Raw genomic sequence first — 19,581 nt, 5'->3', positions numbered from 1 at the left:
CATATATTTGTAGTCACATAAGAGAAAAAAGATCATGTTTTTTAGGGTTGTGACTAAGTCAAAGCACTTTTGTGATATGAATTATATGTTTGTGGCTTTGAGCTTTAGGGTGGTTCATATTATATTAATCGATAATTGTTTATTTTTTAAAGTCTGATTTGAAGGTACAACCAGTATGATTAATTGTGCCTTTAACAAAATCATTTAATGTTTAAACAAATTCAGTATCTAAACACATCATCAGTGAAATTAGGGAAAAGGTAAAAAAATTTCAAAACACAGACCAAGAAACAATCACAAAATATAGGTTTAATTACTACTTTAAACTTAAAAAAAAAAACTATCAAGAAAACAAACGAGTACTTCGTAAGACTTGCTATTCTGAGTAATGTAATAGCTTCTAAGTTCTATAAACAGAAGTTTTAGAATACAGACACTTAGGAAAAGAAAGGCTAGGCTATTCCTGGGAATGACTACCCAATATAATACAATTACTTTGGGATGACAGAAGCTGAACCTTTCTTACAATTAGATTTTAACATGATTTTGCCACAAACAGAAAAGGGGAATGTATGAATGACTTAGGTTTTGGAAGGTGAAAGCAAAACACTGGCTAAAGTAAGCACTTGATACTACTACAGAACTGAGGTCTGCTTATTTTTTAGAACCAAAAATAAGCAACTTAAATATCTTATACAAAGAAAGCTTGATATTAAATATGCAAATAGAAGCATAACTAATCACACCCACGAAATACTGGGTAACATCTTAAACAGTATTGATGTTAGCGGACATACAAGGCAGAAATATATTTGTAAAATACTATTACACAAATGAGTAATGTTAGTATAAATTCTTTATTTACACCTTAAGAATTTGTTTGTTTGCTGGTGTGACCAAATTTTAGAAGGTAATCCCTAAGGGTAAAACAGAACATAATAGATATTAGATACTAGGTAAACTCAATTTGATGCAATCCTAAACCTCCCAGCTATTTTTCTAAAGTCACTGAAACCATTTTAGGTAGTGTAGTGTTCTGGTGGTCAGCAAAAAGTGGACCATCAATCACTAGTAGCTGTTACCTTCCTGTGAGAATTCTCTACTCAATGGAAACACCACAAATATAGACACAATTTAAGTGGATGACTGACATTGTCATGCTATTAGAGTCTATAAAAAACATAATAATAGACCCTCTCACCTTTAAAAGTTGTAAGGACCTTTATAATTCTTAAATATACTTATTTCTGTGATGTCTAGCAACTGAACAAACTTAAAAGTAGAACTAAAATTGTGCTAGTAACTGCTTTACATTACACAAGGAAATATATACGTATTTACACAAAGAAGTTAACTCCCTTCTCCACAAATAAGACTTCTGAACAGAAAACAATTCACAAAGGACTGGAGGATGTGCCTGGACACCCAACTAGACCAGCCGGTTGAAGTCGGATTTCTGTCTTCTCTTTCTGAAAGTTTTACTAATGACTTGCAAACACAAGTATCTGATGAAGTTTCATTCAGTCTCCTTGTTGAGGATATATTTTGTTATAAATTCTATGCTCACTGAGTATAGAAGTCATTTACTGAAAGAACATGCTACGGAACATGAACATTAGGTTTTTCCACGTGACTCAGCTTTTTCTCTACCATCTATAAATGCCAAAATAACATTTTCTGTCAGATAATATGCAACAAAGTCTTGTGCGCTGAACAAAATGTTTTGAAATGGCCTAAAACGCGCATCTTGTTTAAGAATAAACCGAACAAGTTGAACACGTTTACACTGTTGCTAACGACCACATACGAATAACTAAACATTTGTTTGTAAACTCAGCAACCATACTCACACAGCAAGAGTGAACTCAGTCTTCTTAAATTACACCTTTTTAAAGAACTATTTTAAAGAGAACAATGAGTAATCCAAGTAAAAAAGTAAAATAATATTGTATTTTTATCTATTATAAGAATTTTAAATGGAAAGGTTAAGAATAAGAACTTACTAAATCTTAATCTTGTATTTCCCTATTTGTGGTTTTAACAAAAGTTTTTCATAAAATGTATAACAACATAAACATTCGCTAACTATTACTACTTACACTTTTTCTTTCACTTATTTAGCATTTTTTGAGAAAACAAACAGCCAAAGTGCTGTAATTTTCATTTAACGTGAAATCTGGTTTACCCCACCAATAATTAAAGAAAATTTGGAGATACAAGTACTCAAAATTTTACAATGAATAGGAGGGTTTGCTATTTCGCCTGCTTAAAGATTTTAGCTTAGATCTTTCTAAAATACCAACATCCCAAAATAAAATGTAATGACATCACCTGACTGGACTAAAAAAATCAACATCAATCCTTAGCACTTCAAATAATGACAAAAAGTCATAACATATTTATTCATTAAGGACCAAGCTTGTTTTGAAAACAATCTAAGTGGTCTTTTCAAAGCATTCTTCAACTTAAGTACAGATCTGAGTATACATAATACTTCCAAAGAGCATTATTGTTTCGAGATTCTCTTTGGATCCTAAATATTACCATTTTGTTCATTTCTAAATAAATTACTCTACAAAAATTAACAATTGAGGGATTTGTTATTATTTTTTTAAGTTTTCTTAGGCGAAGGCCTTTGCTATGGCAACACAATGAGCAGGCTGACTCGTAACCTATCCGCACAGAACAAACCAAGAGTAAGCAAGACCCAAGGGATGATCAAAGCCTCCAATTTGACTTAAGCTGTGGTGACCACAGCTCCTAGGGCAGCTTTATTGCTGCCATCTAGGTCTACGATTGCGGGGCACAGTTTCATACCTACCCAAAAATGATGCCAAGGGCATAAGCTGGCAGGCAGGCAGGCAGATCTTTTGACAGGAATCACTCCGTGAGTTAGCGAAGTGGATGAAAGCTGAGAGGAGTATAAAGATTCTAGAATAAAGCAGTGGCAGGATTAAGGAGGAGTCTTAGGAAGGGTCCTCTTCTGATGTATACATGTTAACTAGGTGAAGACAAAAGTCTAGTCCCCAACTTCAAAAGCAATTTTAAATAATTATATTAGTACCTACATGCCAGAGTTAAATCCCTAGCAGTACTGTTAATATCAGATGTTATAAAGAGTGAGTTGGAAAGTTTGTACCTATTCAGACATTAAAGTCAAATGAAGAAACTGTATCTATACAACAACGGGCTGAGAGGCCAAAGTACCACCCTCATAAACCTCTGACCATAAATTTCTATATTTGTGCTCTCATTTAGCTGAAATTATTCTAATTTACTGACATTTTTGGTTAGGCATGCCTACATTTTTAAAAATGGTGATTTGGTTTGATATTTAAACTAAAACCTCTAGACCAATCACCAAGTTCACTATTCAAAACCCTTAGTGTAAACATTTCTATGATCCTCACAAGTAATGGAAAGCCTACTACTTTCAGTTTTCTAATTTATATTTCCTAAATAATTAATGGTCAGATGGTCCCAACAACTAAAGAAAATATAGTATGACCTGGTTTCCCAAAATTGAAACATGGCTAATAAAAATTAAAAAACTGTATTTACACAAAATAGCCTGAAAAATTAAAAACAATGATGAATCCTAGGTCCTAAGGGGGAGGGAAAAACTATCATAAATAAGCTCAAAGTGAAATTTTGGAATTTTGTCCTGTGCCCCGTGCTATTTATTACCATATTTTAAAAACAATTATGTTACAAAGGAGGAATTATCATCCGCATTTCTCCTTCATTCAGGTCAGCTTGGCTTTCTTCTTAGCGGGTCCTTTATACCCCTTGGCCTTTCTCCTTAAATTCCGCCTGTCTACAACAGGCACTTCCACTTCTATTTCCTCTGAGCTGCTATCCACAGTTTTTTCTGTTGATTGTGTAAACTGATCCAGTTGCTCAGAAGAAGCTTCAGACTGTTCCTCTGACTGGTTCTTCTGTCCTGCATTCTGCGAAAATGGTACATCTTCAAGTTCAACCTCTATCAAAGAACTCTGAGGAGGAGCCGTAGATGTTTCCTGGGGCTCGGACACACCCTCTTCGCCCTGGTCTTCCAGTGAAGAAGTAGTGTTGGGCGATAAATTTTCAGAGATCGATTCCTCAGAAAATTCAGCTATCACAGAGTTTGGAAAACCACTGTCAGATCGTTCTTCATTTGGGATAATAGCAACGTTGTCTGAACTCCCAAAATGTGCCTTCTTTCTTGGAACTAGCGCTGGTTTCTCTTCTGCATGCCCTTTTTCATCAGATGGGCCTTCGTCTAGCAACATTTCTGAGTCAGTTACATGTGAGGTCTAAAAATAAAAAACCTGGTGAGCCAACTTTTGAAATATAGGCCTTATGTAAATCATTCTCAGAAACAAATATGCAATGACACTAAACTGCCTTTTAAGGAATTCAGTACTGCCTGGCCAGCGTGGCTCAGCGGTTGAGCCAATATTGACCTATGATCCTGGAGATCCCTGTTCGATTCCCAGTCGGGCACATGCCCGGGTTATGGGCTTGGTCCCCAGTAGGGGGCGTGCAGGAGGCAGCCAATCAGTGACTCTCGTCATTGATGTTTCTATCTCTCTATCTCCCCCCACTTCCTCTCTCTGAAATAAAGACATATTAAAAAACAAAAAAATTCGGTATTCATTACTATAGTTAATCATGTGTACATATTCTGAATACAACTCAATTTCTTCAAAATAGTCTTTCTGATCATTTGGATACATTACGTTCTTGCTTTAAAGATATAATAAAGAGAGTAATTTTACCTCAAAAAGTACTTAAGATATTTTAAAAAGATATTTTAAACTTCGTATCAAGATTCTTCAAAGCCATGACCCAACTCAAAAGTTTTTACGTTCTTGCTATTACTGGAGGCAGAACCAAGAGTCCCTCGGGAGTTGACACTTGCCACCCCACTAAGTTCTCAGTCCTTCTCTGTCATGCGCCAAAACTCATTTTGTTAGATGACAGGTAAGGGCAATGCAAATTTTATTCATTTACTTATGTGAGATGCTAATAAAATAATGCTACACAATAGTTTTTTACCCTTAAATTAAAATGTTCAAAATAAAAAATTAAATTTCTTTAAAAATAGTCCATCAAGTTTTTCCCACTAATCTAATCTGTCTCCCTAATTAAAACAAATTAAAATGACTCTGTAAGCAACAGGTATTCAAATATTTGGTAAAAAAAAAAATTTTATCCATTTTTCTAAGCTTTTCCCTTTACAAAGTAAAACTCATTTTGTTACCATAAATCAGATAAGAATAAATAGTTACAAAGATTTGAATTTATGAAATGTTACTGATTGCATCTTTGTAAAATACCAAATCTAGTCTGAAACTTAATTTTCCTAAAGGACTGTACATGTTAAGGTGGAGGAAAGTACACATACTACACTGCCCCTGCATGTCACAAACACTAGAATACAGTAACTATAAAAAACTGGGTTATTTCCCTCTTACCTTATCCTGTGCAACAGCCTCAGGGAGTTTTGAAGATTCTACCACCAGTGGAACAAGATTTGTAGAGTCTTCACTGGAATTAAAAGACTGCAATTTTAATTCTTCATCTAAAACTTCGCTAGTGGAGTCCTCCTCTTCAGTTATAAGAGAGGTCTTAAGAGCATCATCCATTATTTCACCATTCATAGGCTCTAATTCAGATTCCTACACAATCGGGAAAAATAAGGCAGGACACAATTACAGACTGTTATTTGTCAGGCAAGGTGGGGTCTATTCTCAGTTCCTCTCTGTCATGCACCAGGACTCAAGATAAATTCTACCACACTACAGGGCAGGGGTTAAAGAACAGTCTTACTGGGGGAGAGGGGAAACTTATGAGGCAGGGTCAATAAAAGAAAAGAATCCATAAGTACCCCAAACTCCCCCCGTTCTCATGGACAGAGAGGACAGGACCCGGATGTACTATGAGGCAGGGTCAATAAAAGAAAAGAATCCATAAGTACCCCAAACTCCCCGTTCTCATGGACAGAGAGGACAGGACCCGGATGTACTATGAGGCTGGGTCAGTAGAAGAATCCGTAAGTACCCCAAACTCCCCGTTCTCATGGACAGAGAGGACAGGACCCGGATGTACTATGAGGCTCGGTCAGTAGAAGAATCCGTAAGTATCCCAAACTCCCCGTTCTCATGGACCCAGATGCACTACGCACACAGTGTGGGTCCGAGAGTCAGTAATGAGACCCTGCCCCTTCTTGCTCTTACAGGACAATCATGCCAGGAACCTTTTCAGTAAAAAGGCACCAGAGAGAGTCTAGATGCGGTGCTGCCTCTTTACAGACCACCAGCTGCTCAGCACTTGGCATCTTTGGGGCCCGTGGGGAGTCAGGGTTTACCCTGCCGGGGGGAAGAACACTAGCAATCTTATGGGAAGCTGAGTTTGGCCACAGGTTCTTGCAGGGATAAATGAGCCCCCAATCTCAGTTCATTGTTTAGTAAACCCATTTCTGTACAATCCTGCTCCTTACATCATATTAAAATATAGAAAAGTGATCTGATAACACAAACCTTCCAATTTCTGAAAATATGCTAATGTTTACCAATTTACAAGACTTCTATTTAATGTCTAATATTTCTACTCCTAGTGATATTCTAATAATTAGAGGGCATTTTATTACCATTTTTAAAATAAGAAAACTGATGCACTCAAGTGTTCAGAAATAGATTTGGCTGAATTATATAGAACGCTTGAAATTGTTAAAAACATTTTCCACAGGAAAACTGAAATCAGGGACTTACAAAAATTAATGGCCAGACAGTATACAAAATAGCTTGCACACAGAAGGCAATTACAATAAAACTCATAAAAGGACCAACTAGGGTGGACAAATGTTAAAAGAAAATGAGAAAGACAGAGCAAAAGCTTTAAAAATAGAATTCTAGTAACTAAAAGTAAGAAGCAACTGAAGAGAAATACTCAGTCCAGCTGGTTTTAGTTTTGGGAACAGAATGAAAGATAAAAGGCTCAATACAGAAGTGATAAAGAATAGAGATTACAGTGAATTTAAGATGATAAAAGACATCTGTCTAAACAGAAATATTCAGAAGGCAAATAACTTTATGAGACTACACTCTCGATCAATATTGAAAGTCTAGAGTTATTGGTCATCCCCTTACTGAGCCATTAGATTGGATGCATTTTCAAAAGAGAGTATGAACCAAAGACCAGAAAGTCAAGAACTGAGTCTTTTTGCCTGGCCGGGAATGGCTCAGCGGTTGAGCGTCGACCTAGGATCCTAGGTGATCGGGGTTCGATTCCTGGTCAGGGCACATGCCCGGGTTGGGGGCTGCAGCCTATCAATGATTCTCTCATCATTGATGTTTGTATCTCTCTCTCCTCTCCTTTCCTTTCTCTGAAATCAATAAAGATATATTTAAAAAAAGAAAAAAGAACTGAGTCTTTTAGAGTGTCCACAAATAAAAGGGAAAAAGCAGAAAGCAGGACAGTCAAAAAATAAATAAATAAAACCAAAACAAAACGTCAGAAATTAAAAAACCAAGAAACCAAAATACAGCAGTGTTATAGAGCCAGGGGGCTAGAGAGTCTTGGAGAGAGAGAGCAGTCAATCTAGGTAAGGTAATACACTGGAACTGAATGAAAGTGTCACTGGTGGCCTACAACGGTATGTGCTCAATGTATTACTGGACACATAAAACCCATTACATGATGTACAGTTAATATTACGTTTTTAAAAGAGAAAAAACACACAAATATATATGCCCATAAGCATCTAGGCACACATAAATCTTTTTAGTTTTTTAATTTTTTATTTTTCAAATACAGTTTACACTCAATATTATCCTGTATTAGTTTCACATGTACAGTAAAGTAGTTAAAAAATCATGTACTTTACAGACTGGTCCCCTCGCCGCTTCAAGTACCCACCTGCCCCATACATATTTATCACAATATTATTGACTATATTCCATATGTTATAATCTACATCTCTGTGACTGTAACTACCAATTTGTACTGCTTAATCCAGTCACTTTTTTCACCCAGCCCCCCAACAGCCCTTCTCTCCTCTAACAACTGTCAGTCTGTTCTCAGTATCTATGAGTCTGTTTTCATTTTGTTTATTTTGTTCATTAGATTCTACATATAAGTGAAATCATATGGTACTTGTCTTTTTATGTCTAACTTACTTCACTTAGCACAATACCCTTTAGGTCCATCCATGCTGTCAAAAGGTAAGAATCATTCTTTTTTTACTGCCAAGTAGTATTCCATTGTGTGTATATATCTAACACAGCTTTTTTATCCACTCATCTACTGATAGGCACTTGGGTTGCTAGACCACCTTCTTATACCATATATAAGAATAAACTCAAAATGGATTAAAAATTTAAATATAAGACCTAAAACCATAAAACTCCTAGAAGAAAACATAGGCAGTAAAATCTCACACTTTTCTCTTAGCAATATGTTTTCTGATATATCTCTTTGGGCAAGGGAAACAAGAAAAAAATAAACAAATGGGACTACATCAAACTAAAAAGTTTTTGCACAGCAAAGAAAACCATCAACAAAACGAAAAGACAACCTACTGAATGGGAGAAGATATTTGCCAGTGATACATATGATAAGGGGTTAATATCTAAAATTTATAAAAAACTCAGACAACTTAACACCAAAAGAACAAACAACCCAATTAAAAAGTGGGCAGAAGACATGAATAGACACTTCTCCACGGAAGACATACAGATGGCCAAGAGACATATGAAAAGATGTTCAATATCACTAATCATCAGAGAAATGCAAATCAAAATTAAAATATCACCTCACACCTGTCAGAATGGCTATCACCAATAAATCGACAAACAACAAGTGTTGGCTAGGATGTGGAGAAAAGGGAACCCTAGTGCACTCCTGGTGGGAATGCAGACTGGTGCAACTACTGTGAAAAGCAATGTGGAGTTACCTCAGAACATTAAAAATGGAACTGCCTTATGACCCAGTGATTCCACTTCTGGGAATGTATCCGAAGAAACCTGAAACACTGATCTGAATGAATACATGCACCCCTATGGTGAATGCAGCATTATTTGCAATAGCCAAGATATGGAAGCAACCCATAAATACCTTTTTTTAAAAATGTACTTTATTTTCCCAATTTTCTCCAAGTAAAGAAAAAAAAAAGCCATTTAAAAATATAGTTTCAAGCCCTGGCCTATGTCAGTCAGTGGTTAGAGTGTTGGCCCCAGCACCAAAAGGGTCGCCAGTTTGATTCCCAGTCAAAGGCACATGCAGGAGGCAACCAATCAATGTGTCTCACACATCAATGTTTCTCTCTCTCTCTCCCCCCCCCACTCCCTCCCTTCCACTCTCTCTAAAATAAAAATTAAAAAATCAATGGAAAAAATATCCTTGGGTGAGGATTAACTAACAAACAAAACAAACAAACAAATAAATAAAATATAGTTTTAAGAAGTAGAGGAAGCTAAATTGGTATAAGAAAATAAAATTGGTAATGTTTAGTTGCTGGCTGGACTGGGCAAACAGGTAAAGAGTTTTTAAAGAAACTGAAGCACATATGAAAGAAGAAATAAGGAATCTGCAAAGAGGGAATGATTAAAGACATTAAAGAAAAAAGAGAAGGACAGGAAATGAGAAGAAGAAAAAAGATAGAGACAAATATTTGAGGAGCTGAAGAAATCCTTAGTAAGAAAGGATTTTCTTTCTTTCTAAAGTAAACTTAGTCAGAAAGGATTTTCCTATGTTTTCTAGTGTTTAAAAAAAAATGAATTTAGTTATTTTGCCAGGAATCTATAATCAACTGTAGTCAAATAAAGGGTGTTCCAAAAACATATATATACACAATTTAACTGCTGACAGCTTAATTTGGAAAATGAAATGTATTTTAATAAATATTGCCTTTATAATTATTCAAACTGTATGTATACATTTTGGGAGGACACCATATATATATGGGTAACTCATTCATATCCTCCTAACCAAACTAGCGTTGCAATGAGGACCTGTTGGACCTTAAGGCATTCTAACTAATTCCATAAGGTAGATATTATTTGTATCACTTCTTAAGTATGTTTAATTCCAAAAATTACTTTATGTTTTAAATGTACTAAGGTGCCTCACTACCTAAACATTGTCTATTTTATCTTTGCTGTGAGTCAAACTTTTATAAACTGTTTGAAATATAAAATTATATTTGTAACTCTAGCCTCTCCCCATTCCAGTACCTGAATTCGCTTAATACAGATATATGCTTTTTAATATTTAAACACAGTTTCTACTAAGACTCTAAAGTATATAATTATATTTATCTAACAATATACAATTAAGAAAGTTAAAATTTAGTTTAACTCCATTCATTCTATTTAGTAAATGATCTACCTTTTCACCATCCTGCTTCTCCAGATGTGGCTGGGTTTCAGGTGCTGAACGAGCATCTTTATCACTACTTCCGTCCTCAAATTCAATCACACTCCGTTCATGTTCTTCTTCCAGGAATTCTTCTGAGCTCTCTGATGTGCGTGCAGTAGACTCCAATCTAGAAAACAAAAGAAAACCATTCTTACTTGTTTTTTTAAGGATGAATATAAATTTCAGGAATCTGTTAATAAAGGAAGTAATACTTCAGAGAATCAGCTAAGTGGTGTTCAGTCAACAACTTCAAATTTTACAGGTCCCAAACCAATCTCATTCTACAAATTTGTTCTCTTTCCTACCTTGTTCTCTAGTTCAATTAATAACATGACCATCTTTTCAATCATGTAAACTAGGCCTTTCTTTTACTCTATCCATATCTGATCAGATCTTATTCTATTAGAATGAACATGCATCATAGTTTATCTGGGACAGTCTGGTTTATAGCTTTTATCCCAGCATTGGCATATTATAATGCCCCTTTCTTTCTCAAAAATATCAGTTTGGACCATATATGACATGGTTTAGTTCTACCTCCGAATGTGATTTTCAGGCCCCAATTCTCTCTGGAGAATTCTATTAACTTCTCCCCAATTCACCTTTTTTAAAAAATATGTTTTCATTGATTTTTAAAGAGAAAAGAACAGAGAGGGAAAGAGAAACATCAATCGGTTACCTCTCTAATGCACCCCAATCAGAGATCAAACCCACAACCCGGACACCCGGACTGGTGCACAGGACGATGCTCAACCAACCGAGCCACACCGACCAGGGAACCCAATTCATCTCAATACTTGTTCTTTATAAGGTTTTCAGAGCTATATTTCTATATATCTGTACCTATGACAGCCCCACTCAGAAAGTTCTGATGGTTTTCCTATGGCTTAGGGAATAAGGCATACCTCCTTTCAAAGCCTAACATGACCAGAACCTTATATTTTTATCTCCTACTAGATGCTACTGTAACAGTGGAAAATTGCGACCCACCCCATCATTCTTTTGACACTGGTTTCTGTAAATGCTGACTGACTGATATGTAGCTTGTAGATACACAGCATGCTTGTATAAGAATCCTAGGAACTAACTTCAGAAGAAGCAGACTCCGACCTTCAGCCATTCTAGTTCTGGGAGATTTGGTGACCTTCAACCACAGAACCAGGATGACACACACCAGTACACCACTTGAACAGTTTCAAGATTCTTACTGGAATGGACTGTGCTAGCCTGCATGTAGAGAACTTTTCAATTCCCTTCCCTTGATTGCTTTGTCCTGCTTTCCCTCTCCCTCCTTATAAAAACCTCTGTCTGCACTGAGATGTTGAGATGGGCTTTGTGACAAAAGTCCCCCACCTTCTCAGGTGACTGGCACTTAAATAAACCTCGTTCCTTTTTCACCAGCATCTGTCTCTCGAGTTTGGCTTTCATGGTGGCAGGCAGTAGAACCTTGGTTTCCATTACACTACGATTTACCTTATATATCACAGTTATCCTTATCAACATTCCTCTTAGCTTTGTACCTTCACTCACATTATTCCTGTAGTCTAGAACTGCACAATGCAATACAGTAGCCATAAAATACTTGTCACTATTTATATTAATTAAAATTAAATGAAATTAAAAATTCAGTTCCTCAGATGCACTGGCCACACTTCAAGTGCTCAATGGGCACACTGGGTAGTGTCTTCCATATTGGGAAAGGCAGACACAGAACATTTCCTTCATTGCAGAAAGTTCTTTGGACATCCCTTGTACAGATCCAGGGTGAACAAACTTTTATGTTTTGTGGGCCATATGATCTCTGAATAACTACTCAACTCTGCCACAGTAACTCAAAAGTAACCATAATAAACATGTAAACTAATGAGCATAGGTGTGTTACAATAAAATTTTATTTACAATAGGTGTTGGGCCAGATTTGGCCTATGGACCATAGTTTGTGGACCCTTGGGCCAGAAAGTCTTCTCTCCCAACTCTGCTTATTAAGTTTCTACCTATCTTTGAATCCCTAGCCCAAATGCCAAATGTCTCCATACCCTCAATTAGAATCACTCTCTCCTCAGCATTCACAGCCCTTTGCACTTCTGTTATCACACCCTGCAGTGCCCTTAACTTGAGCCACAGACAGATACATGTAATAGAAACGATGAAGCATTCTTCAAGGGCAAAGATGAAATTATGTTCTCTGTACTATCTGAGTAAGCATTCAAGTACTTAGTCTTACTGTTACTATTGTTTATGAAAAGTGAACAAAATTCCACATCATTCTGAGATGTTCAATTTAAGATGCATTGTTATATTTCCTTCTAAAAAAGGTATTACATCAAATGTGGTTCAGTAAGAAAATCATAATTATCTAAATTCTTATTCTTTTCATAAATTACTAAATTTAAATATTTATGTTCTCCTTCAACATGAATTTTTCACAAAAATAAAACATTTATATACTTACTGAATTAAACAAATGCAAAATTATTTACATAATGAAATTAGTATAGCAACAGAATTCTCTACCTGAGTAAAATAATTTCACGGCTAAAATGGCAAAGCTATGAATGGCTGATTCAAGAACAGTTAGTAGGAATAGCAGGGCAGAAGTGTAAGTTTAATACAAAATTTAAAATCTTGCTTTAAGATTCAAAGGAACATAGAAGATAAAGTTTTGACCAAGTGTTCTGTTGATTAAGAGGAGCTGACTGCACCATTTACAGTTATCACTAATTTATGTTATATCCAATAACCCAGTGAAATGAATCAGTTATAATGTAAAATTGAAGGTTTTTAAAATTGACTACACCTCAGCATTACTAAAAACTATAGCTACTGTCAAATTCAAAGTTGAAGATAATTATACATTTGGGATAATCAATAGAATATTCTCCTGGATTTTCATGTCTAAGAGACTGAATTATGATTAAATTCCACTCTCTTGCTAACAATTAAATTCTCCCTATTATACTGTCAAAGTGACACCACTGATAAGTAGAATCAATAATCCTGTAGAAAAGTTCAAATACAAACTCCTATACCAAATTCATTTGCTACATGATTAACAACAGCCTCCACCTTAAATACTAATTACTAATAATATGAAAATAAGAATAAACAAAATAATGAGAATAAAATACACAATGCTTTACTTGTTTACTGACACTGTAGAGGAAGTCTTTTCACCTTCCCCTTGAGAACTACTAAATTCACCATCCTGAAACCGCCTTCCAATCTTTGGCCGCTTCAGATGACTACTTCGGGTACGAGTGGAAAGTGTGGTTTTATCATGGCCTAAGAAAAAGACAGCAAAACTATAATTAATTATGTATTCAAAGGATTACCTATTAAAATACACAGAAATGCAAGAACTATGCTAGTTTACGTATATCCCCACCATTACACCCTTCCTTTCTCTCACATCTGACATAAGAAACGATGTCAGGATCTTTTTCCAAATTATGAAAAGACTTTGTCAGTATTCATTCCTCACACTTCCATGTTAACTTGAGCTGTACAAAGTTTTTGCATTTTCACTTATATTCTCTCCCAGCAATCTTGGGAGATAAAAAAGGTAAATGTTACTGTCCATATTTTACAGGTAAGAAAATGAGGAAAAGAGAGGTGCCATCACTCACTCTGTTCACACAGTAAAACCAATGGTAAGTGGGGGCATTAGACTCCAGAGCTAGACTCGAAAGCTGGGTAAGTCTTAACCTGCTCTAAGTAACACTCGCACACACCCCTAATTCTAAGTGTCTCAAACACCTTCTGACAGATCAGCTGAATTTCTTACCTTCAGAAGTGCTTGCAAAGGCATCTTTTAGAGAATCAATCTAAAATAGAGATACAGATTAAAACCAAAAGTTTTAGATCATTTTCATCTCCCTGTGGATCTATTTCATTCAGTGTCAAAGAAAATCTTTTAAAACGTTTTTCAAATAGCACTTTCTGGTACTCACTATTCATCAATTAAGAAAACTTAAGAAATAAAAAGGCTATGTTACAGCCTCAGTTTACCATGAGCCTAAGAACTTATCAGGCCCTTTCATGGGTTATAATGGTAAACACTGGAGTTTCCAGTATTCAGTCCTCAGTTACCTTCTCTTTTCAATCCACATGCTGTCCCTTTGTAATTTTATCTACTACCTTCACTTCAACCTCTATCTGCTAATGAATCCAAACATACAATCTAATTTCCCAAACTTCTTTCTTGATTTCCAAAGCCCTATTTCCAATGAAATATCTCCCCTGTGGATGCTCCATCCAATTTCACATCCAACCTGTCCCAAACCGAAAATATTATTGTAACAATCTTTTCCCAGCCGTATTCCCTCTCTTGTTTAAATGGCAGTAACAGTTCAGTCTGTAATGACTTCTTCCTATCCTTCATTCAGTCAACCACAAAGCCTGTCAATTCTGACTTTGAAGAACCTCTCAAACTTGCCTCCTCCTTTGTATTGCCAATGCTTTAGTTCAGGCCTTTATCATCGTTAACATGAACTTTCTAATAGCCTCCTCACTGCTATCCCTCACTCTAGCCACATGCCCCATAATCCTCTCCACTCTGATGCTAGTGATGCTTCCAAAATGTAAACTGTGCTACTCCTTTACATTACAAAAAAAAAATAGTTGGAATGCCCTAGCAACACTTGGCACAGAACTCCCACTCACCTCTTAAAAGCCAGCTCAGCTTGGTTACTACTTCACCAATTCCAGTCCCTGGATAGAGTTAGTCATACTCTTTTATGTACCTGCAATCACTTGCTATGTGCTCTATTATAACAATTATTACCCTACAGTGTATTTGTTTACTTATCTGTTTCCAATAATGGACCATCTACTTCTCCCATGCTTAAAAGACCCATAATTCATATGTCAAGCGCTTGCCCCAGTAGCTACTTTACTATATAAACTGCTATCCAGTCACACACTTATCAAAACCTTATATTATTATGGGCACATACACTTGAAGGTGTGTTTATAACACACAAATAAGATAAAATCATGTCTTCAGGAAGGCTGTAACTCAACTAGACAAGGTTAAGACATAGATAAAGATGAATAAACAAAAGGTACAAAAAGCGACGTATGTTTTATGTCTAAAAATAGAAAAAAGCAAATAGAAATACCATCATCTAAAGAATAAACCATGTAGTGATAATCATTTCACCATGTATACCAAAACACAAAGCTGTACATCTTAAAGATATACAATTGTCAATAACACCTCAATAAAGCTAAAAAATACATCATGTAGTAAAAATAAACAAATAAAGCCACTTCCCCATGAGGTTACTGATAAAAATAGAGATATAATACCTTAATATGAGAAATAAATATTTTCCTTGAACTATTAAAATATTAAAGTAATATCAAGAATATAAACTTCTAAAATGAAAGAAAGCCTAACTTATGCTGCCAACCTTATGACATAGTGCAATTTTAATATATTTTCACTGAAATGACACATTGAAAATTATTTGGCTTAATATTAAAATAAACTGAAAAATTGAGTTACAGATTTTTCTTTTATTTTATGTGTATTTTAAATTATTTTTCAAAGAAAATTAAATCCTCAGTAACCAATTAAAAGATGCCAGAAAACTAAAACAGTAGCAATTACCTAAGTTTGTTGAATGAACAATAACACTTACAAAATTAAATATTGACTGAATCTATTTTAAACATAAAAATTATTTCCTACAGTAAATATACAGTGTACCTACAGTTAGTTGCATCTCACTAGATGGACTGTCTTCAGTTCCCACTTCATACTCTGGAACAGATGCAAGACCGTATTCCCCAGACACAGGTCTTTTAGCTTCATTTGGAGAAATTGCTGCATGTACAAGAATTTTACAAATTGTGACCCAATAAATATTTGACTTAAATTGTAACACTGTTCTGATTTTCACAAAAGCCCTGCAGAGCAGCATAATAGAAGGGTATTGAAAATCTAGGTGTGGGATATCCCCCTTACCAATATCTTATCATGAAACCTGGCAATTACAAAGAGTCTTACACAGTTATCTGTAGTTTGTGACTTTGAGGAAAGATGCATGAGACTGGGGACTACCTCTGGTCCTCTGATGCCTATTCTGTGCTCTTTCAGTAACCTCTGTTTATTTCTCACCCACCAGTTCCTGCTGATGACATTCTGCTGGGCTATTCTTAGTGACTCAACTATTAACACATAACAAAAAATCATGTTACATCTGAGGGTCTGTTACTAGAGAGATCACATTGCAGTGCACCACTCCTCTGGACTGTAAGACACATCACCATCAGGCACTGCTACTTTCAAGTGGCACATGTGTTCAAACTAAAAACACTCTTACCTGTAATTTTAAGTGTTTCTCTCTGTAATGCTCTGGTGACAGGTATTCGCTGGCACCAGTGTCCAACACCTTCAACTTCCCAAAGGAGTTCATGGTCTCCTGGATACTTTTCAAAGTATTGCTTGCAAGCTGTAAAACACATTTTGAATTTTCTAGAAATCCCAAATATCAATTGTTTTAGAAAAGAGAAAGAAGATGGAAAGATGAAATCCCAAATATCAATTGTTTTAGAAAACAGAAAGAAGATGGAAAGCTGAAAACTCACTTAATGGGCTAGCATCACTTTGATACCAAAATACCAAAGCAACTCAAGAAAATAAAATTATCCAGTCATCTCATTTACATAAAAATTCTAAATAAAATTTCATGTTAAAGTTTTAACATGACCAAGCAAAAAAAATCCTAATAAAAGATGTGTTTTACCTTTAAAGAGAAAATTACTAAATTTTATTGAAGGATGCAAAAAAACTGAATAAAAGGATTGTTAGACTCAATAGTGTAAAAACACCAATTCGCTCTAACTTACTTTACAAATTTGATGCAATCCTATACAAAATCCCAAAAGTTTCCTTTCAATGGAACTTTACAAAACTTGATCCCAAATTCAAAATGAAAGAAGAAAAGGTTAAGAAAGAACATTGAGGCCAACTGTGAAGAAAAGAATAAAAAAGACTTACCCTAACAGATACCGAGAATCATCATAAAGGCACAGTAATAAAAACAGCCTATATCAGCACTGTCCAATACAGTAGCCACAAGCCACAGGTGGCAACTGAGGAACTAATTTATAATTTCATTTAATTTTAATTAACTTATATCTAATTTATATTAGTGGTTGTTGTAATGCACTGCATAGTTTTATATTAAAAAGATACCACAAAGACACAGATTAGGAGATACTCAGAATAAACCAAAGGATTAGTATTCCAATCATATAAAAAATTCCTAAAACTGAATTAGAAAGATGCAATAACTCCCCCTTCCCAAAACTGGCAGAGGCTGTGGACAGGAAATCCACACATAATGAAACTTGAATGGTCACTAAACAAAGATAAAGATGATAAACCTCACTAGCCGCCAGGAAATATAAGATGAAACAACAAGATACCATTTTCACACCCATCAGATAACAAATAACAAGCAGCAGAAGAATAAGGGAAATGGACTCTGTTGGTCTGAGGACAATTTTGCAACATTTAGTAAAAGAATTAAGTTACAAAATATATTTTAATGAAAATAAACAGGCCAGCGTGGCTTAGTGGTTGAGCATCGACCTAGGATCCAGGAGATCTCGGTTTGATTCTCAGCCAGGGCACATGCCTGGGTTGTGGGCTTGATCCCCAGTCAGGGGCATGCAGGAAGCAGCCAATCAACGACTCTCATCGTTGATGTTTCTCTCTCTCTCCCTCTCCCTTCCTCTCTCTGAAATCAATAAAGACATATTAAAAAAAGAAGAAGAAAATAAACAGCTGATGTTAGAATAAAAGCAATGGTAAATTGTATGTCATAAAAGTTATCAAGTAAATTACTTTCCAGAATTAAATCTTACTACATTAAGGAAAAATAGTTGTATGGAACTTACATAAATATAAATCCACTAATAGTTTTTAAAGCATCACTATATGGTATAGCCATACAATGGAACACTAAACAGGATGGAAAATGAATAGAGCTTTGTGAATCGACATTAATGAATCTCATAAACATAAAGATGAGTAAAGAAAGGGAACTATAGAATTCATACAGTACTTTTCATTTATATAAAGTTTTAAAATATTTAAAATAATATGACATATTGTTGGAGGATATATACATATGTATTAAAAGCCTAAGAAATGCATGAAGAAAATAAATGCCAAATCGAGGACAGTGCTATTTCAGGGAAGGGAGTAAGCTAATTGGGCAGGAGTACAACTGTGCTGGCAATGATCCATTTCTCATGGATGGTACATGCTGATGGTACGTAAGTATTTACCTAATTTTTTATACCTTTTGTATGTCTGAAATTTCTTTTTTAATTTCAAAACTACCACAAATAACCCAAAGAAAAAATGGTCCAATAATCTAAATAGGGATTTCTCCAAAGACGACACACAAATGGCCAATACACACATGAAAAGATGTTCAACATCGAGTGCAAATCAAAGCGATGAGAGGCCACTTTGCACCCACTCGAATGACTATTATAAAAAAAAGTAGATAGTAAGTGTTGGTGAGGATGTGGAGAAGCTGCAAACCCTCACATATGGTTTACGGGAATGTAAAACTACTGCAGCTGCTTTGGAAAACAGTCTGGCAGTTCCTCAAAATGTTTAACTTAGAGTCGCCATCTGACCCAACACGAGAAATGTCCACACAAAAACTACGCAAATGTACACAGCAGCAATATTCATAATAGCTAAAATGTAGAAACAACTTTAAAAGTCCATCAATCGGTGATGGATACACAAAATGTGGCATATCCATCCAATGGAATGTCATTTAGCTATAAAAAGGAACGAAGCACTGATTCGTGGTACAGCGTAGATGAATCTTGAAAACAATTACACAAAATAAAAGAAGCTTGACACAAAGGGCTTATAATATAATCATATCACATGATTCCATTTACATGACATGTCCAGAGTAGGTAAACCCAAAGAGACAGAAAATAGATTAGTAGTTGCTAGGTAATGAAGAAATGGGGGAATGGACAGTGACTGCCCGCTGGTGCACAGTTTCTTTTTGGGATGATGAGAATGTTCTGGAATTACAGTGGTTACGGTTGCATAGCCACAGGGTGCGCTTTATGGAATATAAATTATAGTTCAATTCTTTTAAAAAGCTACCATATACGTGCGATAAGGACACA

At 35.5% G+C, this 19,581-nt stretch overlaps 1 protein-coding gene across 6 annotated transcripts in view; it reads right to left on the bottom strand.

Annotated features, from left to right (window-relative positions):
• Window positions 1-289: 289 nt before the first annotated feature.
• FAM169A (family with sequence similarity 169 member A) overlaps window positions 290-19,581 on the bottom strand; it is a 46,538-nt gene continuing 27,246 nt past the window's right edge. For 4 of the 6 annotated variants that reach the window (XM_081133344.1, XM_081133342.1, XM_081133345.1 and 1 more), the window contains 7 exons: window positions 16,731-16,859; window positions 16,119-16,231; window positions 14,186-14,225; window positions 13,542-13,683; window positions 10,372-10,528; window positions 5,460-5,663; window positions 290-4,295 (listed from right to left, as the gene is read on the bottom strand). In XM_081133344.1, the coding sequence (XP_080989470.1) occupies window positions 3,747-4,295; window positions 5,460-5,663; window positions 10,372-10,528; window positions 13,542-13,683; window positions 14,186-14,225; window positions 16,119-16,231; window positions 16,731-16,859 (1,334 nt within the window). In that variant the 3' untranslated portion in view covers window positions 290-3,746. The remainder of the gene's footprint in view (window positions 4,296-5,459; window positions 5,664-10,371; window positions 10,529-13,541; window positions 13,684-14,185; window positions 14,226-16,118; window positions 16,232-16,730; window positions 16,860-19,581) is intronic. The other 2 variants (XM_081133343.1, XM_081133341.1) reach the window with 1 other exon arrangement.

The sequence above is a fragment of the Miniopterus schreibersii genome (assembly GCF_964146895.1).
Source record: "Miniopterus schreibersii genome assembly, chromosome: 3".
NCBI lineage: Eukaryota > Metazoa > Chordata > Mammalia > Chiroptera > Miniopteridae > Miniopterus > Miniopterus schreibersii.
This window is presented reverse-complemented; position numbering and strand designations above follow the sequence as displayed.